The sequence below is a fragment of the Saccopteryx bilineata genome, unplaced genomic scaffold (assembly GCF_036850765.1).
Source record: "Saccopteryx bilineata isolate mSacBil1 unplaced genomic scaffold, mSacBil1_pri_phased_curated manual_scaffold_25, whole genome shotgun sequence".
Lineage (NCBI taxonomy): Eukaryota > Metazoa > Chordata > Mammalia > Chiroptera > Emballonuridae > Saccopteryx > Saccopteryx bilineata.
Window position 1 is genome coordinate 501,711 of NW_027095451.1, and position 25,461 is coordinate 527,171.

Here is a 25,461-nt window from a genome sequence, read left to right on the forward strand (position 1 = left end):
AAATGTTCCGATGTCATCATTTCTTATGGCTGAGTAGTATTCCATAGTGTATATGTGCCACATCTTCTTTATCCAGTCATCTATTGACGGGATTTTTGGTTGTTTCCATGTCCTGGCCACTGTGAACAATGCTGCAATAAACATGGGGCTGCATGTGTCTTTACTTATCAGTGTTTCTGAGTTTTTGGGGTATATACCCAGTAGAGGGATTGCTGGGTCATAAGGTAGTTCTATTTTCAGTTTTTTGAGGAACCACCATACTTTCTTCCATAATGGTTGTACTACTTTACATTCCCACCAACAGTGTATGAGGATTCCTTTTTCTTCACAGCCTCTCCAACATTTGCTATTACCTGTCTTGTTAATAATAGCTAATCGAACAGGTGTGAGGTGGTATCTCATTGCAGTTTTGATTTGCATTTCTCTAATAGCTAAAGAAGATGAGCATCTTTTCATATATCTGTTGGCCATTTGTATTTCTTCCTGGGAGAAGTGTCTATTCATATCCTCTTCCCATTTTTTTATTGGATTGTTTGTTTGTTTGTTATTGAGTTTTATGAGTTCTTTGTATATTTTGGATATTAGGCCCTTATCTGAGCTGTTGTTTGAAAATATCATTTCCCATTTAGTTGGCTTTCTGTTTATTTTGTTATCAGTTTCTCTTGCTGAGCAAAAACTTCTTAGTCTGATGTAGTCCCATTCATTAATTTTTGCCTTCACTTCTCTTGCCTGTGGAGTCAAATTCATAAAATGCTCTTTAACACCCAGGTCCATGAGTTGAGTACCTATGTCTTCTTCTATGTACTTAATTGTTTCAGGTCTTATGTTTTAGATCTTTGATCCATTTTGAGTTAATTTTTGTACAGGGGGAGAGACTGTAGCCCAGTTTCATTCTTTTGCATGTGGCTTTCCAGTTTTCCCAGCACCATTTATTGAAGAGGCTTTCTTTTCTCCATTGTGTGTTGTTGCAAATTTTTTATAATTAATCCAATTGGCACTGTGTTGCACCTAGAGCTTAGTTCTGCTGGAGAATTCTTGGAAACAGTATAGAAAACATCTCAAAATTGGCCCCAAGGAGGGCTGAGAAATCTAATGTATTTAACCATAAATTTCCCATCAGTAATTGGTTAGGGCTGGAAGTTTGAACAGTGAGCAATAATTCTCCCAGGATTAGATGGGCCATCCTCTAGCATTGACCTCTAGCATGCTGCCTGGCCTAGGGGAAAACCTCAAGCAGTGCGTTTCATGTGGTCACAGCAAACAGCCTCTCGGGAGCAGAGATCTGCAGAGATGAATGCCAAAGAGTTCTAAAGATGGTGCCCACAGTATCTCCTACAGTGTATATTAAGCATTTCTTTTTTGCCATTGGATATTCTTTGTGACAACTTTCCATGGTTGCATAGATATTCTGTTGTTTAATTAACATCTCTGTGCATAAAGCTGAGGGATGGGCAAAAAATCATGCCATTACATTTTCTCTTGAGACCACCAAATATCCATCATTTTAATTTTCCTAGATTCACTCATCACTTGCTTTACACCAAACTCTCACCTCTCTCCCCACAATCCCATTTCAATTTGCACCCCTTTGCTTTAGTCAGATAACCTAATCTGTTTCAGTAACAAAACAGAAGAAATCAGATGATCAACCTCAACTTTGTACTTTCTTACCTACCCAGTTTTCTACATCTAATCCCTTTCTCATTCTTTTTCTTCTAGCCTCAGTTTTAGACCAACCCTCTTCCTGCCTTCCTCTGAATCCTTGTCCTGCTCCCATCTGAGTTCTTCCTGCCTCCTCCTGGATCTTACCCTGTTACTTCCTCTCTGTACCCTTGATTTTCAACCCCTCACTCACTTTTTCCTCTTCTCTTCCTCCCTATAAACATGCTTAAGGCTTTTCTCATGTTGACATCACATGCCCTTACCCACCTAGCAACTGTAGACTTTCTCTCCTCTCTTCCCATTCGTTCCATACTGCACTGCATTTGGACTTCTGCCTCCTCCAGTCTTCTGAAACTGCGCTGACCGTGGTTACTCATCAACATTGAATTGCCAGCTTTGGAGGGTAAGTCCTTGTTCCTGATTCTTAGACCCCTGCTGGTGATGAGTCACTGAGAATGGAGGAAGAAGGAAAGAAAGAAAGGAAAGAGAGAAAGAGAGAGAGAGAGAGAAAGAAAGAAAAGGAAGGAAGCAAGAAAGGAAGGAAGGAAAAGAAAAAGTAAGGGAGGGAAGGGGAGGAAGGGAGGTTAAGGAGGAAAGAAAAGAAGGAAGGAAAGAAAAAAGAAAGAAAGAAAGATAGAAAAGAAAGGAAGAAAGAGGGAGGAAGGGAGGGAAGAAGGGAGGAAAGAAGGAAAGAAAGAAAGGAAAGGAAGAAAGAGAGAAAAGAAAGAAAGAAAGAAGGAAAGAAAGAGAAAGAAAGAAAAGAAAGAAAGGGAAGGAGGGAGGGAAGAAGAAGGGAGGAGTGGAGGAGAGAAGGAAAGGAATAAGGAAAGAGAAAGAGAAAGAAACAAGGAAGGAAGGAAGGAAAGAAAAGAAAAGAAAATGGGGAGGGGAGGGGAGGAAATGAGGAAAGAAAGGAAGGAATGAAAGAAAGAAAGGAATGAGAAAGAGAGAGAAAGAAGGAAAGAAGGGAGGAAGGAAGGAAAGAAAAAGGAAGGGGAGGGAAGGGGAGCAAGGGAGGAAAAGAGGAAAGGAAGGAAGGAAAGAAGGAAAGAAAGAAAGGAAAGAAGAAAGAAAGAAAGAGAAAGGAAGGAAGGGGAAGGAAGGAGGAAAGAGAGAGAGAAAGAAAAGAAGGAAGGAAGGAAAGAAAAGAGTAAAGGAGAGGAAAGGGGAGGAAGGTAAGAGAGGAGGAAAGAAAGAAAGGAAGGAAAGAAGGAAAGGAAGGAAGGAAGGAAAGAAAAGAAAAAGATAGAAAGGAAGGAAGGAAAAAGAGAGAAAGAAGGAGAGAGAGAGACAGTCGTTTACCTGGTCAGCAGCACTGCTGACCTCCTGGCTCCCAGTTCACTATCCTCTCACTTATATATTCTGGCTTCTTTCTGAGCACATTCTATTAAATAGGCATTACAACCATCTCTATTCCCAGAAAAGTACATCTTTCTAGGATATTTCAAAAAGGGATAATACTTATTTTAGAATTAGAAAAAATTTTATAGTTTATTTAAATCCTGATGAGCTGTATCAGTCAGTGTGAGGTTAGGATTAACACAGGCAGGAAGCCATTACTGCCCTGACACATTTAGGGAAGGAGGGAGGAGTAGTCACCAATTTGCAGTGCTAAGGTTGTAGGAGAGGCAATGACATTTGGTAGAGAAATGTGGCTGTTGCCATGTACTGCTAACAAGAAAAGGGAAGGTCAAATGAATATGCCTTTCTCTGATTTCTGCTAGTTCCTTCCACTCCCATTGGTTGAACCCACCTAGAAGTTAGAAGATTAAGAACCCATTTATAAAGACCCCAGGATACAGAGCAGAATGAAAGGTAGATAATGGATCTACAGGTGACTTCATTAGATCACACTTCATTTTAGAAGCAAAAGCACTCAGACTCCAGAAATGAAATGGCTTGCTTAAGGTCTCTCAGTGATAGATATGGGGCGATCATGGTATTTATGACAAAACACTTCTAACCATGCATCAGTAAGAAAAGAAAACATTTGTCTAAAGTTGGAAAATCTGCCACAAACAAAAAAGAAAGAGAGAGAGAGAAAGAAAGAAGAAAAAGAAAAAAAGAAAGAGAAAGAAAGAAAGAAAAATAAAATTAGTCACAAGCAGAATAAACATCTAAAACAGTGGTCCCCAACCCCTGGGCCATGGACCGGTACCTGGCCATGGGCCATTTGGTACCGGTCCACAGAGAAAGAATAAATAACTTACATTATTTCCGTTTTATTTATATTTAAGTCTGAATGATGTTTTATTTTTAAAGAATGACCAGATTCCCTCTGTTAAATCCGTCTAAGACTCACTCCTGACGCTTGTCTCAGTCACATGATACATTTATCCGTCCCACCCTAAAGGCCGGTCCGTGAAAATATTTTCTGACATTACACCGGTCTGTGGTCCAAAAAAGGTTGGGGATCACTGATCTAAAGGAAGTTGTTTTAAAAAGAAGGTAGTATGCATAGCTTTCACAGAATTAGCATTCATTAGAAGCTTTGTGCTATAGACTTTTCAAGTCTGATTCATCATATATGATAAAGAAAACATTTTAAGATCATGAGTTTTCTCCCTGCTTCTGTCCTAATGATCACCACAGTGTCTGGGACATTTAGAAGAAGATGAAGCAGAGTATTATAGATTTTTAGTTAAATAAAATAAAATAGCTAAGTAAAAAAAAACTGTTGAAAAAGTTCAGACTTAGATCCTCAAACAAGGATTTTTCATAATTAAAGGACCATGAAACAACTTTTCAGACTCCTAGAAGTTCACAAGATGCTTTCTTTTTAAAAAATGATATGACAAGACTTTGAACATACAACATTGAAACTTCAGGGAAATAAGACAAGAATAGTGCTCCTTTTTTTCCGTTACAGAAGTAACGCAGCATAGCATAGTAATTAAGAGTCCAAATTCAAGAATCAAAACCTTGGGTTTAAACCTAGGCTCCAATGCTTATTAGCTGCATAACGTTGGGCAAGTGATCTCACCTCTCTTTTGGAACTCTAGTTTTCCCATTTGTGACATAGGAGTAATTCTACCTACTTCATCAGGTTGTGAGGACTGGATAAAATAATATCCATAGAATACTTTACATGTTGCCTCTCTAGCTCAGTGGTCTCCAACCTTTTTTGGGCCACGGACCGGTTTAATGTCAGAAAATATTTCCACGGACCGGCCTTTAGGGTGGGACGGATAAATGCACAAAATAAAATTATGCGACCAGCATAAAAACTGTGGTATTTTTAAATGTAATTGTCGAACTTATGATATTTATTAGGCTAAGTTAAAGGAGGAATGAACATGTCCTCATTATCCAGGCTGTATTTAAATTTGTTTTTCTGACAACATTTCATGTCTGACATCAATATGTAATATGATAGGTTCAGGCTTGCTACCAATCATGAACCTACGACAAGAAAAATAAACATGAATGCACTGTGTACTCGTATGCAACTTTATTAGAAGCGTCCTCTTAACATCGCACCAACAACATAACATGGTAACATCCTCTCTGCCTCCAAACACTTTCCAGTCGCTATGGTAACATTTAAACATGCCTTAAAAATAAGATACAACACAAAAACAAATATGTGCATGAAAAATACAACTCACCATTGTTATGAATATTGTCAATTAAGGGTTATTTATTATAATATTTATATAGAATGAGAGACAGTAGCCTATCTCTCAACAACCAGAACGCTAAATCAGTGGGAGCCCTGAGCTTGTTTCTCTGCAACGAGACGATCCCATCTGGGGGTAATGGGAGTCAATGACACCCGAAGTGTGTTGCTTATGTCCAGTCTATTCCGTAATTTTGTTTTGGTTACTGTCACTGCAGAAAATCCCACTTCACACAAATAGGATGTCGGAAATGGCAAAAGGGTTTTTAGTGCTTTTGTGGCGATCTCGGGGTAGTCTGCCATGACTTTAATCCAGAATACCGGCAGAGTTGTAGTCTCGAACATATTTTTAAGGCCGCCGTCATTTGCGATCTCCAGTAGTTAATCCTCTTCTTCCATAGGCACGCTGGATTCACCTGGTTTGTTTACAAATGGATTGCGGATCCATTCCTTGGCAATTCGTGGGTCTTTTGTGGTTGGGAAGTAGCGTTCAAACTCTTTTAAAAACAAATACAGGTGATCGTGCACCAGCTGGGACAATGAGGGCTTGGGCTCAGTCTCTTCCAAAATTCCTGCGAATGTTTGAAACATGTCAAATATACCCCTGTTCACGTGTCGTCCGCACAAATCCAGTTTGGCTTTAAATGCTACTTTATCTGCCAACTTGAAGACAGTTGTCATTTTCCCCTGAAGTGATCGATTGAGTTCATTGAGGGGGTTAAATATGTCACACAAGTAAGCAAGTTTTGTGACCCATTCCTCGTCACTGAACTGTGCTGCTAGCGGTGACTTTCTTTCTGAGAGAAATCTCTGCAGCGGCTCTCATAATTCAAACACTCTGGCCTGGGACCTCCCTCAGGATAACCATCTTATTTCTGTGTATAAGAGAAGATGACTGTTCTCTGCGTTCATTTTTTCACAAAGCTGCTCAAACAGGCACGAGTGAAGGGTGTGTGCTTTGATGTGGTTAATAACTTTAACGACATCATTCAATAGGCTGTTAAGTTCCGGTGGTATTTTTCTGCTAGCCAGCCTTTCCCTGTGAATGACACAATGTGTAGACTCGCATTCAGGTGCAACCTCCTTAATCCGAGTAGTTAAACCAGACATCCTTCCGGTCATGGCAGCAGCTCCATCTGTGCATATGCCGACACAAAAAGATCATTTCAGTTTTCCTGATATATAGCCATCCAGTGATTTAAATAGTTCTGCGGCTGGGGTTTTGGTTGGCAATGATAGTGCACATAACATATCCTCATGCACATGCTCTTGATAAAGATATCGCACGTAAACAAGTAGCATTGCCTTGTTGTCAATATCTGTAGATTCGTCAACCTGGAGAGCATAGCACGGTGATTTATTAATCCTTTCCAATTGTGATTCAGTGTCCTCTGCTGTTTCCTCAATGCTCCATGTGACGGTGGTAGCCGAAAGAGGCATCTGTGCTATCTTTTCAACCGCAGCCTCTCCTAGAAGTTCACGACAAATGTCTTTAGTGGTTGGAAGGATCAATTCTTCACCAATAGTGATTGGCTTCTTAGCCTTAGCAATACGATTAGCCACCAAGTATGATGCTCTCATTGCACTCGCATTTTTTGTTGTAGTGGCTACCAGTAATTGTTTCTGTCCTTCTTGTTCATGCTTTTTTCTTTCGAAATACTCAGAAGGTTTGTCTTTTAAAGTAGGGTGCTTGGTCTCCAAGTGGCGAAGCAGTTTTAAAGGCTTCATTTCCTCATTACTTAGCCAGTCGCCACATATTATGCAGAGTGGCCTTGGTGCGTGAGAATCACCAGTTGCGATAAATCCATACTTCAAGTAGGACTCCTGGTATGGTCTGTTAAATGAAGCCTTCTTTTTCTTTGAGGTTGTAGGTTCTTCTGTTTCCTCACTGGCCCTTTTCCACTTCGCAAGAAAAACTTTCGATGGAATTTTGTTTTTCACTCATTTTGCTAGTTTATGGGTTTAATTTTAGTGGCAACATATCACGTGACCAAGATAAGTGTCAGAAGTGAGTCTTAGACAGATGTAACAGAGGGAATCTGGTTATTTTTTAAAAATAAAACATCGTTCAAGTTTAAATATAAATAAAACGAAAATATGTTATTTATTCTTTCTCTGCAGACCGGTACTGGTCCACGGCCCAGGGGTTGGGGACCACTGCTCTAGCTCATACTACATAGATGCTTAAAAAGTGCCAGCTAGTGGTATTTTAGCATAATATATTCTTTTTTTGATTCAGAGGTGGTTATTTACCCACATTAAGTAACTAATATCACAGTTATTTTTGGCTGGCATTGATCTGTTGATCTGTTAAAACCACTATGAAGTCCAAGTGAATTATAACAGTTATAATTATGAAGATGTACCTTTTTCTGAGTGAAAAACAGTGACTAGTAATGCTGAATTAGATAAGGGAACAGGATGAGAAATGAAAGGAGAAAGAAAAAGAAAAAAGAAGGGGTAAAAAAAAGAGCCCAAAGTATGGGGTTTTTTTCTTTTTTAGTGAAAGGAGGGGAAGCAGACAGACTCCCCCATGCTCTCCTACTGGAATCCACCCAGCAAGCCCACTAGGGGGTGATGCTCTGCCCATCTCGGTCCATTGCTCCTTTGCTCAGCAACTGAGTCATTTTTTAGTGCCTGCGGCAGAGGCCATGGAGACATCCTCAGCACCTGGAGCCAACTAAGTCAAATTAATCAAGCCATGGCTATGGGAGTGGGAGAGAGAGAGAGAAGGGGGAGGGGAGTGGTGGAGAAGCAGATGGTCGCTTCTTCTGTGTGCTCTGACTGGGAATCAAACCTGGGACATCCACACACTGGGTGGATGCTCTAGCACTGAGCAAACCGGCCAGGGCCAAAATATGGATTGTTTGAGGGGTGAGGAATAGGGGATGTGTCGGTTTGCCACCATGATTGCCCCAGGGACTACAGCTAGCTACATAGTGGACCAAAGCAGAAAAGGCAACAGAAATCAGTCTAAGAGCTTAATGCATATAGGATATTTCTATACTAAGGATGCCAACATTCTGAAATTATTTCCTTGAAGGCTCCCGTGCAGGAAGGGCCTTCCTCTGACTCTATTTCTTAATTTGCTTCCTTCACTTGGTGGAAACTACTCTGTGTGATCATTAGTTGAGAACTGCCTTAGGCTTTAGGGCAAGGGTCCCCAAACTACGACCTGCGGCCGCCTGCGGGCCGCATGCGGCCCCCTGAGGCCATTTATCCAGCCCCCGCCACACTTCCAGAAAGAGCACCTCTTTCATTGGTGGTCAGTGAGAGGAGCATAGTTCCCATTGAAATACTGGTCAGTTTGTTGATTTAAATTTACTTGTTCTTTATTTTAAATATTGTATTTGTTCCCGTTTTGTTTTTTTACTTTAAAATAAGATATGTGCAGTGTGCATAGGAATTTGTTCATAGTTTTTTTTAATAGTCTAGCCCTCCAATGGTCTGAGGGACAGTGAACTGGCCCCCTGTGTAAAAAGTTTGGGGACCCCTGCTTTAGGGAGTCCCACCTAATTATTTTTTGCATGTCAGGTTCCCTGGACACCTCTAGGGACTCAGAAAAATGTGAAAACAGCACCAGAATGGTTCTTACTCTTAAAAAACTTGCAGCCTCAAGTTGCATGTTAAATTATTTACATATTTCTCCCTGGTCAAGTGTATCAATACAAACAGTAGAGTTAAAAAAACAAACAGTCATTTCTGTTATTCTTCCCAAAGAAGAAAATGTACTATTTACATCACTTATGGCAGTAACAGAAAAGCAGAATGAGTAAAACCAAGCATCTGATGTATTTGTTCCAGAATTAAAATTACATAGTCCTAGCTCACAGTGCCCGTCTTTAGCTACATTTGGAAAGAGCTAGCATTTTGATGGCAGTAAAACTCTGTAAGCATTTTGGTTTCTTATTTGTAAAGCTGGGTGACAGCCTTTCAAGGCCCCTTTTATTTCCCCTTGGGGAGGTAGAAGGAATTTTCCCACTGTCTATAGCAGGGGTCCCCAAACAAGGCCCGCAGGCCACATGCGGCCCCCTGAGGCCATTTATCCGGCCCCCGCTGCACTTCCGGAATGGGCACCTCTTTCATTGGTGGTCAGTGAGAGGAGCATAGTTCCCATTGAAATACTGGTCAGCTTGTTGATTTAAATTTACTTGTTCTTTATTTTAAATATTGTATTCCCATTTTGTTTTCTTACTTTAAAATAAGATATGTGCAGGGTGCATAAGGATTTGTTCATAGTTTTTTTATAGTCTGGCCCTCCAATGGTCTGAGAGACAGTGAACTGGCCCCCTGTGTAAAAAGTTTGGGGACCCCTGGTCTATAGTTTACTTTATTTGAGAAATAAACACAGACAAATCTTGCTTGTCCCATAAAGTTTCCGGTTTCCTAATTCCTTTCAGGTTTGAAGCAATTCTTTGTTTTTTGTTTATTTTTTGTTTTTTTGTTTTTTGCATTTTTCTGAAGCTGGAAACAGGGAGAGACAGTCAGACAGACTCCCGCATGCGCCCGACCTGGATCCACCCGGCACGCCCACGAGGGGGCGACGCTTTGCCCACCAGGGGGCGACGCTCTGCCCACCAGGGGCTATGCTCTGCCCATCCTGGGCGTTGACATGTTGCGACCAGAGCCACTCTAGGGCCTGAGGCAGAGGCCACAGAGCCATCCCCAGCGCCCGGGCCATCTTTGCTCCAATGGAGCCTTGGCTGCGGGAGGGGAAGAGATAGAGAGGAAGGAGAGGGGGAAGGGTGGAGAAGCAGATGGGCGCTTCTCCTGTGTGCCCTGGCCGGGAAACGAACCCCGGACCCCTGCACGCCAGGCCGACGCTCTACCCCTGAGCCAACCAGCCAGGGCCCAATTCTTTGTTTTATTTCCTTCTTTGCCACCTTGTTGTTTGTATACCACCAATATTTTTTGTTCCAAGGGTTTGCTAAAATTATGGAAGTTCTGTAATCTTCTCTGGTATGTTTCTTGTGGTGCTGTGTGAGAAGCATTCTGCATTAGGGCATAACTTATATATATGGTATGTTCCTTATGTGAAACTACTCAGTAATCTCCTTTTGAAGGATATTGCATTTTGAAACAGAAACCTAAAAATCTGAGATCTAACATGTTCTAGGATAGGTGATCTAAGCAAGAATCCATAAACTGTCAGGACAATATGTGTTTACTTGGTGGGTTTATAAAAATAATCTAGAAGTGTTTTCAAATTGAAAGGTTTAATCATTAACTCATTCAGATGAATACTACATGTCATGGACGGATCTAGAGGGTATTATGACTAAGTGAAATAAGTTAGAGAAAGACAAATACCATATAATTTCACTTACATGTAGAATCTAAAGAATACAATAAACAAACAAAATAGAAACAGACTCATAGATACACAGAGCAGACTGATGGTTCCCAGTGGGGAGGAGGGTCACGTGACAGTGAAGAAAAAACGTGAAGGGATTAAGAAGTACAAATTGGTAGTTACAGAATAGTCACAGGGATATAAATTACAGTATAGGGAATAGAGTCAATAATATTGTAATAACTATGCATGGGGCCAGATGGGTTCTGGAAATATCGGGGGAACCATTTTGTAAAATATACAATTGTCTAACCACCATGGTATACACTGGAAACTAATACAAAATAAGACTGAATGTCAACTGTAATTGAAAAATTTTAAATAATTTTAAGGTTAAATTAAAAAAAAATACTACATGAAATGAGCATCTATTATTACATTCTACATTTTAAGTTATAGTCTATGAGCTATGTAGCCACTAGTAAGTAGCTTAGAATAAGTTCACTACTATTCTGTGAAATGAGTTAAAAATATATGTCCTGAAAACTCAGAAAGACAAGTCTAGTTACATTAGTAATTCACTGTAATAGGGAGATAATAAAGAAGTTCTGTCATAATAGAGATGACCTGAACTACATATGTCACATGTTTTACAGGGGGAGGATAAGAAAATAGGGTCAAAATACTATAAGACTTTCATTACCACCTGACAAGTAGTGGCACAGTGGATAAAATGTTCACCCAGAACACTGAGGTTAACAGCGCGGTAACCATCAATCTGCTCTCTGTCACCTGTTCGAAGCCCCAAGGTCACTGGCTTTGAATGTGGGCTCACTGGCTTGAGAGTGGGGTAGGGGGAATCGTCCACACAATCCCAGAACTCACCAGCATGAGCCCAGAAGTCACTGACATAAAAGCCCAAGGTCGTTGGCTTGAGTAAAGGGAGACTAGTGTGCCCTGGTCAAGGCATGTACAAGAAGTTCAATGTACAACTAAAGTGAAAGCAACTGTGCGTTGATGCTTCCCATTTTCTCTCCTCCTGCTCTCAGAAGCATTCAATGTACAACTAAAGTGATAAACTACAAGTTGATGCTTCTCATCTCTCTCCCTTCCTGTCTCGCTTTCACTCGCTCTCTCTCTCTCTCACTTAAAAAAATTATTACATGACCTGTTTATAAAAGAGGAAACAGAGAGGTTAAATAATTTGCTCAAGGCCACATGGCTGGGAAGTAATGAAGCTCTAAATTTAGTTTTCTTTATATGACAACTTGCTTTGCACACCTATTAAAATGGTCAAAACCATAAACATGGACAATACCAAATGCTGGAGAGGATGTGAAGCAATAGGAACTAATTCATTACTGTTGGGAATACAAAATAGCAGAACTACTCTGGAAGACACTGGCAGTTTCTTAAAAAATTAAACCTACTCTTACCACGTGACCTAGCAATTGTATTCCTTAGTATTTACTCAAAGGAGCTGAAAAATGATGTCCAAAAAACCCCGGCATAGACATGTTTATAGCAGCTTTACTCAAAATTGCCAAAACTTGGAAGATACTAAAATGTACTTCAGTAGGTAAATGGATAAATGAACTATAGTACATCCAGATAATTTAATATTATTCAGTACTAGTAAGAAATTCACTGTCAAGTCTTAAAAAGACATAGAGAAATCTTAAATGCATGTTATTAAGTGAAAAAAGCCAATCTGAAAAGGCTACTCCAAGTTCTGGCATCAATTCCAATGTAGAGGCAGAAAGATATTTCCCACACCAACAAGCAACTTTCCTGATACCAGCTGAGTGTCCTCCAATTCAACGTGATTCTGACATAATCTAGTAGAAGGTAGCATTAGATGCCATAGGTTAAGGTCTCGGTACTACAAGACTGCTCCCACCCAGGTTGTCACCTGGGCTTCTGAGCAACTAACTATAGATTGAAGGTTCCGATGATTCCCCCCCCCCTTTTAGGTATGATTAATTTGCTAGAGTGATTCACAGAATTCATAGAAACATTTTACTTACTAGATCACTGGCATTCTTTTAAACTAACCAATCAATTTCTGAATCCTTTAAGTGTTTCTGTTGGGTCCTCCTTCTCCTTCATTTTAAAAGGATATAAGTCAGGAGCAGCCAAGTGGAAGAAATGCATAGAGCAAAGAGGAAGGGGCTCAGAGCATGCCCTCAGAGCGTGCTATGCTCCCAGCACCTCCAAAGGTTGCCTCACCAACCTGGAAGCTCTCTACACCACATCGTTTTGGGGTTTTATGGAGGCTTCATTACTTAGGCATGATTGATTAAATTATTGGCTATTGATGATTGAACTCAACCTTCATCCCCTCTCCCCTCCCCAGAGGTCAGGGGGTGAAACTCAAAGTTTCAACCTTCTAAACACATGGTTTGTTTGCCCCCATTCCAAACAATCCGGCCCCCTGGCAACCAGCCCCCATTCCAAGGTGCTTTTAAAAGTCACCTTATTAACCTACCAATAGATGCTTTTGTTGCTCTCATTGTTGCCAGTGGAAATGGAGTCCTTGCAGTGTTGTAAGAAAAGTATAGTATTTTAGGAACCATGCATGGGAAGATGATGTACGGTGGTAAGATTTATTGAAGCTGGAGCAAACACAAAGGACTGTCCTGGGTTCAACTCATGCTGTCGTCAAGCCCAGGGAAAGGGCCAATGTCCAGAAATTCTGTGCTATTGGTTTAGAACAGGTCAAAACTTTGTCCAGTTCAGCTTCTGTCCCTATACAACTAGTGTAGTCTCTGTTCCCGGCTGTGCTGTGTCTAGTGATGTTGTACCCAGGCTTGAGCTTGGAGCCTGCAGTCTGTGCACCTAGTAGGGCCACATGGCTGCTATGGAGAGAGACTGTGTGAATAAATGGGGTGAATCTGTATTACAGGACCAGGGAGAGAGTGGGCAAGCTCACCTTTGTTAGGCTTATTATATTATCTCATGCTTGAAAAGGACCAGGCATTCTTTTAAACTAACCAATCAATTTCTGAATCCTTTAAGTGTTTCTGTTGGGCCCTCCTCCTCCAATCCATTTTCTAGATCTTCTGAGGTTCTATGTCCCTTATCCAATCCGATCTTTTCCCCAGACTAGACAGACAGGTTTTTATGGTTGCCATCTTGGCTCTTGTTGGGCATAGGCCCAGCAGAGAAAGTCCCCTTTTTATTGTTTTCTCTATCCCTCGGTAATCTTGGCTAATGACTGGTGATCCTTCTTGCCCACTTTGGGGCAAGGGCAAAAGACTCAGCAGTCCCCTGGGGTGTATGTGAAGCTGTAGCTTCCAACCTAATTAAGCTTAGCCAACATAATTAAGCTTAACCTAATTTAGCTTCTCTTGTAATAGTATCTAGCTACCTACTCTAATATCATCATTTAGGTAATTCCAAGGGTTTAGGAGTTCTGTGCCAGAAACTGGTGAAAAGCCAAATATATATCTTATTATAAATCACAATATCACAGCTACATACTCTATCATTCCAACTATATGACATTCTGGGAAAGGTAAAACTATGAAAACAGTAAAAAGATCTTTGGTTGGCAGGAGTTCAGAATGGGGAGGAATGAATAGAGCACAGAGAATACTTGGGACAGTGAAGATACTCTGTATGACACCCTACTGATAGACACATGCCATTACACATTTGCCCAAACCCATAGAGTGTACAACACCAAGAGTGAACCCTAATGTAACTATGGACTTTGCATGATAATAATGTGTCAATGCAAGTTCCTCAATCATAACAAACTTATCATTCTGGTGGAGGTGTTGATAATGGGGGAAGTTATGTGTGTGTAGGGGAAAGGGATTGTTAGGCTAAAATTTTTTAACTTCTGCAGCTGAAAGTCTTTTTCAAAGTAAGGTTTTACTGAGCCAAAAAATACTAGCCAAAAGATCAGTCTTGGAGCATGGAGTCTAAACCACCAGCATCTTGGCTAGGGAGAAAAGACAACATGTCCTTCTTCCTAGAGTTTTGCAAATGTTTTGATACATCAGGTAGGGAGAAGGGGAAGAAAGGAGTGATCTAAAAGAATTTACACGAGCTATATGAAAGCGGTGGGCACTGAAGCTAGGCCAGCTTTGGCATAGCAGAGTCTGCATCAAGAAAGGTCCAGCTCCTGTGGAGTGGCTGGGGCAGCAGTCGCAGTCCAGAAAGCCTTTGTGCAAACAAGTGTTGGCTCCTAGAGTCCATGTTGCCTGGCTAAGATAACCTGCAGAAAAAGCTACCTGAAATGAATCCAAAATTCCCACAGGCAAAATGGGAATGTGAGAGAGCTTCTGTTAGCTGGTCAGCAGCCATGAACAGACTAATGTTTCTGTCTCTTTCTCTCACTTTCCAGCTGCTTTAATTTAACTATATAACATCTCAGATGGTTTCCTTATTAGGATATATGGGAAATCTACCTTTCCCTTAATTTTTCTATGAACCTAAAATGGCTTTTAAAAAATTGTCTTTATTTTAATATGTGTGCACAAGGAATTTACATAAGCATGAAAAATTTAAAGACAGTAAGGCAACATTGGATATGGGTAGGTGTGACCTCAGGGTGCTCTGGAGGAGCTGTAGACTGTAGCATGGTGTTAGGTTGTCCAGCCTCCTCGGTAGGTTGTGGGGTGATAGTGAGCCCCATAGCCACAGACTGGTCTGTGACCTGAGGAGCGGTTGGCTGCTGAGCCTGAGCAGACTCTCGATGGGGAGGTGTCATCTCAGGGTGTTCTGGAGGAGCTGTAGTCTGCAGCATGGTGGTAGGTTGTCAGCCTCCTCCATAGGATGTGGGGTGGTGGTGAGCCCCCGGCCCACTGGCTGAACCACGATTTTAGGAGTGGTTGGCTGCTGAGCCTGAGGGGGCTCTGGATGGATAAGAGTCACTTTAGGGATCTCTGGAGGCTGAGTGGGACCCTCTTCATTACCAGAAGAAAACTGTGTACTGCTAAAGTACCCTTGGGGTATAGCAGAGTCCATCTCTGGAGGCACTTCTAAAGCCTTTTCTTCTGTATAAAGTGCTTTTTCCTCCTCTGGGACTTCTGGTTGCTGAGCAGAGTCTTCTTGGGGGGGTGGGGTGGAGAAATTTCTACTTCCTCAGGGCCTTCTGTCTGCAGAGCTGAGGCTTCCTGTTGGAAGGGAAAAGCAGCCTCTCCGGGAGCATATGAGGGCTCTTCGGCAAGGTTTTGTTGATCCTGAGGCCAGGGTTTGGTGAGCACCAGGGTGGTGGCAGTCAGCAGGTTAGGGTCCAGGGCCAGCTCTGGAAGCGGACGAGCCTGGACCAGGAGCCACAACAGCTGCCACATAAATAGGAGCCGTGGGGCCCAGAAGTGCATGCCGGACATGACGTTCGGGACACAGAGAGCAATTTAAAGAATTGAGACAAGGAAAGTGACCCAGACAAGTAGGACACAGTACGTGACCTAAGTAAATGAGGTACCAGTACCATGCACTGAGATAAAGTGACTAATTGACACCGGTGTCACAATTGGTCGCCGTGTCACGCATGTGAACATCACTGCTACCAGAGAAAGAGGTATTGTCACGACTGGGTTTTAGTTAAACACATAGGGATAGAAGTTCTGTTTTCACCTAAAAGAAAATAAAAAAACAATTTTTTAAAGAAACCGGAAATAGAAAAAAATAAAAACTAACTATTCTTGACTGTGTTCTAAAAAATAGCTAAGTATTCTTAACGATTACTCTAAAATACCACTCTTTTAGGTGAATATATAGGTTCTTAAAGAATACACCCAGTCTACTGTGTTATGTAATCTCAGCATCAGGATTTTCTTGTACAGTTTATCTTGTATATTAGGTCCTCTTCTTGTCTACCCTAAGAACAGTGGCACCACTCTCTAAATGAGCAGAGTGGGAGGTCACTGTCTTTGCCAAAGACACATAGTCAACACAAGACACAGACTAGGCACCCCTGGTCCTCTGCCACTGCTTTCATGGCCTGTCCCACTCTGACTAAACCTCCAGGTGCCGTGTTTCAGGAGCTGTCCTCACCTCACTTGACTCCTGCTCTTCCCCTTCATCTTGGGCATCATTTTTCAATTGGCCCATTTCCCACTCTGTTTTGGGAACCTTGACTTCTCGCTGCAGTTTGAGAAGCTTCACCAGGAGGCCTGTTTCAGAAATCAGAGTTTCCTCAATTATTTTGGTTACTATCACAGCTACCTGGCCAGGGCAGTTTCTCATTAGATTCAGACAGACGGTAATAAAACAACAGAGCCAAGAACTTATGGGCCTTTAGCTTTAATCCTAGCTTGCACCTGGGTGGGCAAGAAATACTCACAGTGGGAAAACACTTCCCTTTCCATTCAGGGCTCCAAAAGCCACTGACTTATCCAAGTTTCCTAGAATCAAAGGTTTGTACCTTACCAGCCTTATTCACCTCTATTCCCCATCTCTTTCTCTCTGCACAAACTGGCTTTTCCTTCAGCACTCTGCCATCTTGGCTGCTTCTTCTCTCCTCCATGTGGCCTTTCACTGCTGTCTTTTATAGTGCTAATCTCAGGAACCAAGAGAGAGCAAGCTCCTGGTCTGCCCAATTTTATAGTGTAGAAATCAAAGTCTTTAATCCAATATACAAACAAGGAAGTCTCTGATACAAAGTCACTTATTTGAGGCATAATGGGATTTCTCATGAGAGTTCACCACCCCCTATTCTGCAACAGTCTAGGGTGTGGGGAAAAGATTAGTTTTAAAACTAAGCCTTAGGGCAGGGGTCCCCAAACTACGGACTGCGGGCCGTATTCGGCCCCCTCAGGCCATTTATCCGGCCCCGCCGCACTTCCGGAAGGGGCACCTCTTTCATTGGTGGTCAGCGAGAGGAGCATAGTTCCCATTGAAATACTGGTCAGTTGGTTGATTTGAATTTACTTCTTTATTTTAAATATTGTATTTGTTCCCGTTTTGTTTTTTTACTTTAAAATAAGATATGTGCAGTGTGCATAGGGATTTGTTCATAGTTTTTTTTATAGTCTGGCCCTCCAACGGTCTGAGGGACAGTGAACTGGCCCCCTGTGAAAAAAGTTTGGGGACCCCTGCCTTAGGGTATAAGGATCCTGCCTGCTTATAGCCTGTCCCCCATACCCCATGCAAACTATAACCAAGCAAACATATATATCATATTTACCAACTTATTTGACCAACAGTCTCCTTAGACTCTTGGCCCCATCTCCTCAACTGGGAGCATGTGCTGGGCTCTGCTTGGATCGCCCCTCCCTGCCCCGTGGCCTGAACGCTTTCTCCCAGCACTGGGCTGGGACAATCATAGGGCTCATCTTGTTAGTGTCCTGTCTCTCAGGGATCAATTGTCCTGTTTCCTGAACTCCAGTGTCTTGAAAATGTTTGTTTCTTAAAAGTATCTGCTGCTTGTTTTGGTTGTCTCTGGGAGGAGGGCAAATCTAGTCCTTATTATCTCATGTTTAGCAGACCCTTTATTTCCAAACTTGCCTAAGCAGTACTTCACAAGTTTTAACTCATTTCATTCTCAAAACAACCCGATCAGGTAACTACTATTCTTACCCACATATTTTTTTCTATTGTGGTGAAAATACATAATATGGAGTCTTCCCTTTAACAAAGTTTGAAGTGCACAATACTGCATTGTTAACTCTAAGCACAGTGTTGTACAGCCCCTCTCTAGATCTCTTGCATAATTGTAACTTGACACCCATTGAAAAGCAAATCCCAATTTCCTGTCCCCCAGTCCCTGGCAACCACCATCCTACTCTCTGTTTCTATGAGACTGAGTACTTTAGACTGTAGAAGGGGACATGAAAACTGAGGCACCAGAGGGTTGAATGACCTGCCTATGATCTCAGAGCTAGTGGGTGGCAGAGTTAAGACTCAGCTATGAGCGGTCTGGTTTCAGGGCAGAGGCGCAGAGACAGGTTGCTGAGCTGACCCAGAGTTGAGGGTTTATGGGTCATAGGTCAGGCTGAGAAGCAGGACAAAGGCCACTAAGTAGACAGTATTGGAGAGAGCAGTCAGGCTCAGCCATAGGGTCCCAGCGGGTGGGGAGAACTGTGCTTAGTGAGAGCTGATGGACAGACGCACAGGCGGGCGATCACAGTCGACATGGTGGGGAGAGGCAGAGGGAAGGCAGTGCTCAGAGTGGGGAACAGGTGGTGGAAGTGTCAGAAACATGGCCTTTCTGGGTCAAGATGGGGTCCTGGGTGTGGCTGGAATGGAGGAAGGTGATAGTTGGTGTAAAATGGCCAAGAGTTCTGGGTAGTCACTCACAGGGACAATGTCAGCTCAGGTTGATGGTAACTGATGGACTGGAGAGGAAGATTCTGGGCCCCTGACTGAGCATTCCCAAGATGTGAGGACCCCTGGGTGTGATGGCGGTGAGAAGAGAGGGAAGGGCAGGGTCTGAAGCACAGGGGAGGAAGCGTTTTGCTAGAAGAGGATGGTACAAAGGCAGAAGCCTGGGCCTGGGAGGACAGACACTGCTCCAGGCCCAGGGACGGATCAGGAGGGGTGGAGCCAGGGCTGCGCATATGGGTCACATGTGTGCATGTGGGGACACGTGTGTCAATGTGTGTATCTGTGTGAGGAGACTTGTGACTGTGTGCTGTAAGATGTGAGAATGTACATGTTGATGTGTGTGTGAGGATGTGTGTTAATAAAGTGTTTGCTTGTCTTGGACCTCAATACCCTGCTTCTGGTGGCCATCTGTGTCATTGGGTCCCAAGGCCAGCAGGGGTGGAGCCCTGATGAGAGGAGATGCTGGCAGTGCTGGCGGAGATGAGTGTGTATGTACTAATGAGTGTGGGAGTGAAATGGAAAATTGTGTGTGTGTGTGTGTTCAGGATTCAGCTTGACCAAGGGGCAGGAGAGGTCTCTGTGAGGTGACTGAGGTCTAAGGGGAGGGAGTTTATAGTGGAACAAGGGTTTCTGAGGTGGAAGGGCAGAGAGATGTGGGAGATGAGAGGATGGGCTTGGAGGGCAGCCCTTGGGGAGTGGTCTGGGCTGAAATGCCCTGGACTTAAATATCCCAGTGGAATCAGGGTGGGGGATCCAGTTTTGGACTTGTCTGAGGGGCCCAGGCATGGATTTTAAGAAGAACACAGTGCCTGTCCTCTAGGTCCCCCAGGTCTAAGATTGGGACTTTACACACAGATGATGTGAATAGCAATGCCGTGTGCAGATGCGTTGCATACACCTGTGTAGGCATTGTGCATATTTGCATGTGTAAACGTGGGTGCACTTAAGTGTGTGTGCAGTGCTTAAATGCTGGGGTCACAGCCCATTGACTCCCCAATCCCTCCCCAAGTACTTCCCTCCACCCCCTGGGCTATACTTCCTCAGACTTCTGTTCCCCTGCTTCCCTTAGGTTGGCTCTCGCCAGCCCTCCTCCTGACACTGCTTCTCTTGCAGGGACGCCTCCTTCCCAGCCCCTTCAGCAGCAGAGTCTCTGCTCCAGGCTCTGGCTCAGTCTTCCGGTCCTGGGCTTCAGCGACCTGCTGCTGATGGCCATCTGTGTGATTGGGTCCCAAAGTGAGGGTCACAGGGGCCAGTGGAGATGAAGCCCTGATGAGGAGGTGGAGATATGGGCAGTGCTGGGGGCGTGAGAGCTCTGACGGGAAGAGATGGAGGCAGTGAGGTGCAGTGCTGAGCGAGTATGGGGCAGGGTGGGGGTGGTGAGGGAGACAGTGCCATGACCATGACGGGGCTGTCACATGGGCACAGACCCCTCCACTTCGTCCTGTGCCCTCTCCCTCCTGACAAGGAACACAGATGCAAGTGGAGTTTTGGACCCTAAAAGAAGCTTTCAACAACTTCTCCTCCAGCACCCTGACGGAGATCCGGGCTCTCGGCTCCCATGGTGAGCAGGTGCTCCCCGAGGGGACGTGCTGGGTCTGATTGGGTGGGTGAAGCACCGGTTTACCAGGACAGGTTTGCTGGACTCTGAGGTGGGTGCCCAGGGTCTGGTCTGCAAAAGGATGTTTGGGGTGCCGTGGACAGATAACCCAGCCTGAGGAGCTGGGCAAGGCTTCTAGGGACACTGATCCCTGGGCTGAGGGACACTGAGGGCGGAATAGGCAGGTGAAGAGGATGGCGGTCAGTGGCAGGTGGAGAGGACAAATCTGGAATGACCAGGAGGTGAGGAAGACCACTGCATGTTTGGGGACTGCAAACACTTCCAGCGTGGCAGGAACTAAGTGGCAAGGGGTGGGCCGGGAGGTAGGTAGGGGCCGCACCTGGCAAACCGCTGTGTTAATAAAGTGAGGCGTTATCTTGAGAAAATGGGGCATATGCAAGGGATTGAAGCAGGGGAGCAGCCCGAGTAGGTTTGTTCCTCAGAAAGCCACGGTGGCAGTGTGGGGAGACTGGCAGAGGCGGGGAGGCCCGGGGCAGAGCCCGAACCTCCCAGATGAAGGTGACGGTGGCTTGGGCTGGTGCTCCAGTGGGTGATGATGGAGGCAGAATGGAGGGAAAACAGTTTAGCTTTTCTCTTTTTCAGGAGGCAGCATAGGTGACAGTGTGACATCTCTGGAAGCCAGGCTGGAGAAACAGGAACAGGACCTGGAATCAGATCCGAGCCCCTCCCATGAGTGAGTGACATGTGAGTGTGTGTGTGCACGTTAGAGTGTATGTGTGATGTGTGTGGTGTGAGTGAGGTGTGTGTTGTGTATGTGTGATGTGTGGTGTGAGGGAGGTGTGTGTTGTGTGTGTGAATGTATGTGTGCTGTGTGTGTTGAGTTTTTCCAAAGGCTGGAGTCCTGTGTGGGGTCCTAGTAGGTGCAGGGCCCACACTGCCCACATCACTGTCTGTCACTCTGTCCCCTAATTTATGCCACCTTGCTCTTCCACCTGAAGCACTTCCCAGCTGATCTGCGCATCCTGGCTTGTCAGATGGCCTTCCTGCGAAGCAATGGTAGGGGCAGTGGGGGTCTCCGTTCCCAGTGTGCCTGCTCCCCCAGCAGGATCTCATCTCCCCCTGCCCACTCCCCTCCCCACAGGCACAGAATGCTGCCCCGTTGACTGGCTGGAGCATGAAGGCAGCTGCTACTGGTTCTCTCGCTCCGGACTGACCAGCCCGAGGCTGAGAAGTACTATCAGCTGGAGAACACGCTTCTGGTCCTCATCAACTCGTCATCAACTCCAGAGAGGAGCAGGTGAGTCCACACTCTTCCTGAAGGCGGGAGGAAACCTCTGGAATGCAAACTCTGGGGGGCTAGATCAGGCCCGCTTTATTTTTTTAACCTACGGGAGAGGCCGGAAGCAGATGTCTGGCAGAACTCCAGGGTTCATAGCGGAGCAGCCACTGATCCTAAGAAGTGGGAGATTACGGCCAGGACTCGGCAAAGGGACAGGAGCCAGGTGAGCAGGTGATGAGGAGGTCAGAAGACAATGCAAGACAGGATGAATTTGAAAAGACAGGACCTGGGTGGAGAACACAGTAGAGGCACTGAGAGCTCCTGCTTGTTGTGTGCTGGCCACAGGAGTGGCAGTCAGTTGGGAGGAAGGAACAGAGGGGCCAGGAGTCCCAGTGACCTGCCAGCCATGGGTACTGGGTTGAATGAAAGTCGCCTCCTGGAAGACTCAGGTGCAGCCAGGGTTCCTCCATGTCCCTCCAGGTCTCACCTGCCCACTGATGCCACCAGACCACAACCCCAAACACTGAAGTTCACGGGGAAGAATCAACCTGTGCCGCGGCCCAGGGCAGCTCCTAATAACAATGCGAAATTAAGGACACATACTCATCAAGAAAAAATCAAGAAAAAATGGGACCAGGAAGAGTCTTCAAATGCTGATGGCAATATCCGAGTGCCCCATAGCCCCAGTTTGCTTTATTATATAGCCATATGCAAATCAAGAAAGTCCTTGATACAAAGTTACACATCTGTGGCTAAAACAGAAACTTTCCCAAGGCATAAACAGAATGCATTAGTGAAATCTACCAACATCTGAAAAACAAAGAGTCAGAGGAAGGGCATGTAAATTGCTTCCAGCAAGTTAAGGAAGCAAGTGAAGTGGGTGCAAATACTCAGCATCTTAGCCAATATGGAGGTGGAATGGGGAGAATTTAGCCTTTTGCTAAGCCTCCAATCTACAATGGCTTTCTGCCATTTATGGTCCACAACGAACCTGTTAGAATAGGTGGGGCATTGTTTTGTTTGTTTTTTGGAAACGGAAGTTATTAATGGTAATTGTTGGAGACCGAGAGCTGACAGGGTCCTTGCGTTTAGATTTTGGGGGGATTGAGGTGTGCCGTACTGACAGTAAGCTGACAGTCTGCCCAACTCCCACCTCACTTGATTAACTTGCTAGAGGCAATTTACATGGCCTTCCTCTTAACCTTTGTTCTAATACTGGTTGATTTCAGTTATGCAGGGTGGAGAGTTTTCTGCACTTGGGAGAATTCTTGGGTTGCCTTGGAAATGTGACTTTGTATCAGAGATATCTTTGATTTGCTAATGACTTTATTCTGCCCAATAAATAAAGCGGTTTGAGGGTGGAGACTCGCTCTTGCAAGCTCCCTGTGTTCCAAAGAGACCTTGGATCCCATCCTTTTTCTCTCTGAGTTTATTTCTTCATTCCCCACAGTTCTCACTCAGGACCTGGACAAGTACTAGCCGCACTGGTCCATGGCAGGTAACATTTACAGAGTCCTTACTATGTAACAGACATTGTCTTATATGTATTCACTCCCTTAAAACTCATAATCCTACTAGATCAGCACTATTTTTTTTTTTCTGAAGTGAGAAGCAGGGAGCAGACAAACTCCCGCATGCACCCGACCGGGATCCACACGGCATGCCAACCAATGGGCAGTGCTCAGCCCACTGCAACAGGAGCCATTCTAGCGCCTGAAGCGGAGGCCATGCAGCCATCCTCAGCACCCAGGACAACTTTGCTCCAATGGAGCCTTGACTGTGGGAGGGAGGGAGAGAGAGAGACAGAGACAAAGGAGAGGGGGAGGGGTGGAGAAGCAGATTGGCACTTCTCCTGTGTGCCCTGGCCGGAAATCGAACCCAGGACTTCCACATGCCAGGCTGACACTCTACCAGTGAGCCAACCAGTCAGGGCCACAACTCTTATTATCCCCACTCTGAGGGAAGCAGAGATGAAGGAACCAGGGACAGGAAAGCTAAGGGACTTGCCATGCAGCAAATGTGTCACGATGGAGCCAGAATTCAAAGCCACTCTTCCTCCTTAGCCAGTGTTTTCAATGGCTACATGTTGCCAGAATACAGTTATTGAATTTGAATATATATATTCAATTTACATGGTGGAATAATTGCAAACATATTTTACTTTACCAAGGTTGAAATTGCCAATTTTGACCTATAAAAGTGTCAGTTTCTTCTAGCCCTACCTAACATTTCAGTACTGTGTGAGTGGATAGAGCATTAGGCACTGAGGACAGCTTGGTTGATCTGAGCATCGGCCCGGGTACTGATGCTAGTTGGGTTGATTCAAGCATCAGCCCCCAGACGGGAGTTGCCAGGTGGATTCCAGTTGGGGTGGATGTGGGAGTCTGTCTTCTATCTTTCCTCCTCTCACTTAAATAAATAAATAATAATCCCTGTGAAACATTCAGTATGTGTGTTAGCCCAGTGAATGTTCTCTAAACCAGTGGTTCTCAACCTTTCTAATGCCGTGACCCCGCAATCCAGTTCCTTATGTTGCGGTGACCCCAAACCGAAAAATAATTTTGGTGGCTACTTCATAACTGTAATTTTGCTACAATTATGATTCGGAATGTAAATACCTGATATGCATTATGTATTTTCCGATGGCTTTAGGTGACCCACAGGTTGAGAACCGCTGCTCTAAACAATAGCTAAGGTTTAAAAAAAAAATTTTTTTAAGGTGAGGAAATAATTTTGTTGGGAGCTGATGCTTCAACTCGGGGGCAGGTCACGTTGGGGAAGGCTGAGGGAACCACAGCTAATGCCTGCATGGAGGTACCAGGGACTTGAAACTTCCCTCCTACCTGTTTTCCAGAAATTTGTTATTCAACACACACACCCCTTTAAAACCTGGATAGATCTCACTGAAACCGATGGTTCCTGGAAATGGGTGGATGGCACAGACTATAGGAATAGCTACAAGTAAGTATCCCCTCCCCACCCCCCTAGTCTCACCTGGGGACAGCCACCTGGTCTGTTGCCCCTATGTATCCCCGCCCATTCTTAGGGACTAAATTCCCCAACCTTCTCCCCTCCAGACTCCCAGCCTTCAAGGCTGCAGCTTCTGCTTTCTGAACTCTCTAAGGCGGTGCTTCTCTGAGGTGGGAAAGAATTGCTGGGACGGGAGTGGTCAGAGCTTGAGCCCTGTCCTGCCTTCCTAGGAACTGGGCTGCCACTCAGCCAGATAACTGGCAGGGCCACGAGGAAGGTGGAAGCGAAGACTGCGAAGTCCAGGTGGACGGCCGCTGGAACGACAATTTCTGCCAGCAGGTGCAACGCTGGGCGTGTGAGATGAGTCAGGACATCACCACCTAGGAGCCCGGATCTCCCGCAGATCTCTACCTGCATCCTCCTCACCCCACCCCCAGCCTCTCTCCTGGGGATTTTCAAAAAAGGAAGGTTAGTCAGAGACACCGGGAAGAGTTGAGGGAAGACAGAAAAGGGGGTTTAAGAATCTCAGACCCCGGGGAGACAGATCCCTCCTCTTTCTGCTACTCACTGTGATTATTATAATTTTCAGACTCCACACTGGAGTAGGAAAAGAAGAAATAAATACTTGAAGCTCTGTGTGGACCAGTCATTTGGAACTGAGAAATGTAGGAGGCAAAGAAGAGGGAGCAGATAGGGTCCGGAAGAAAGTTTAAGACTAGACTTCTTCTGCTTGCTACCCAGTCCTGAGGGACACGGATCAGGGAAGGGAAGGAAGAGGCTTGGAGAGGAGCATCCATTAG

The 25,461-nt window shown here is 44.5% G+C and overlaps 1 protein-coding gene and 1 long non-coding RNA gene across 8 annotated transcripts in view; one reads left to right on the top strand and one right to left on the bottom strand.

Annotated features, from left to right (window-relative positions):
- Nucleotides 1-25,289, top strand: part of LOC136318286 (asialoglycoprotein receptor 2-like) — a 190,636-nt gene extending 165,347 nt beyond the window's left edge. For 2 of the 7 annotated variants that reach the window (XR_010728043.1, XR_010728042.1), the window contains exons 3-10: nt 19,968-20,087; nt 20,320-20,415; nt 21,055-21,145; nt 21,411-21,468; nt 21,554-21,914; nt 22,172-23,189; nt 24,546-24,652; nt 24,892-25,289. Coding sequence is in view for 1 of the 7 variants with exons in the window: in XM_066250657.1 (XP_066106754.1) it covers nt 19,968-20,087; nt 20,320-20,415; nt 21,055-21,145; nt 21,411-21,468; nt 21,554-21,625 (437 nt within the window). In the remaining 6 variants the exon portion in view is untranslated. Of the gene's footprint in view, nt 1-19,967; nt 20,088-20,319; nt 20,416-21,054; nt 21,146-21,410; nt 21,469-21,553; nt 21,977-22,171; nt 23,190-24,545; nt 24,653-24,891 lie in introns of those variants that run through there. The other 5 variants (XR_010728044.1, XR_010728045.1, XR_010728046.1 and 2 more) reach the window with 5 other exon arrangements.
- LOC136318288 (uncharacterized) overlaps nt 1-25,461 on the bottom strand; it is a 198,579-nt gene that overhangs the window by 160,769 nt on the left and 12,349 nt on the right. The gene's annotated exons all lie outside the window — the stretch shown is intronic.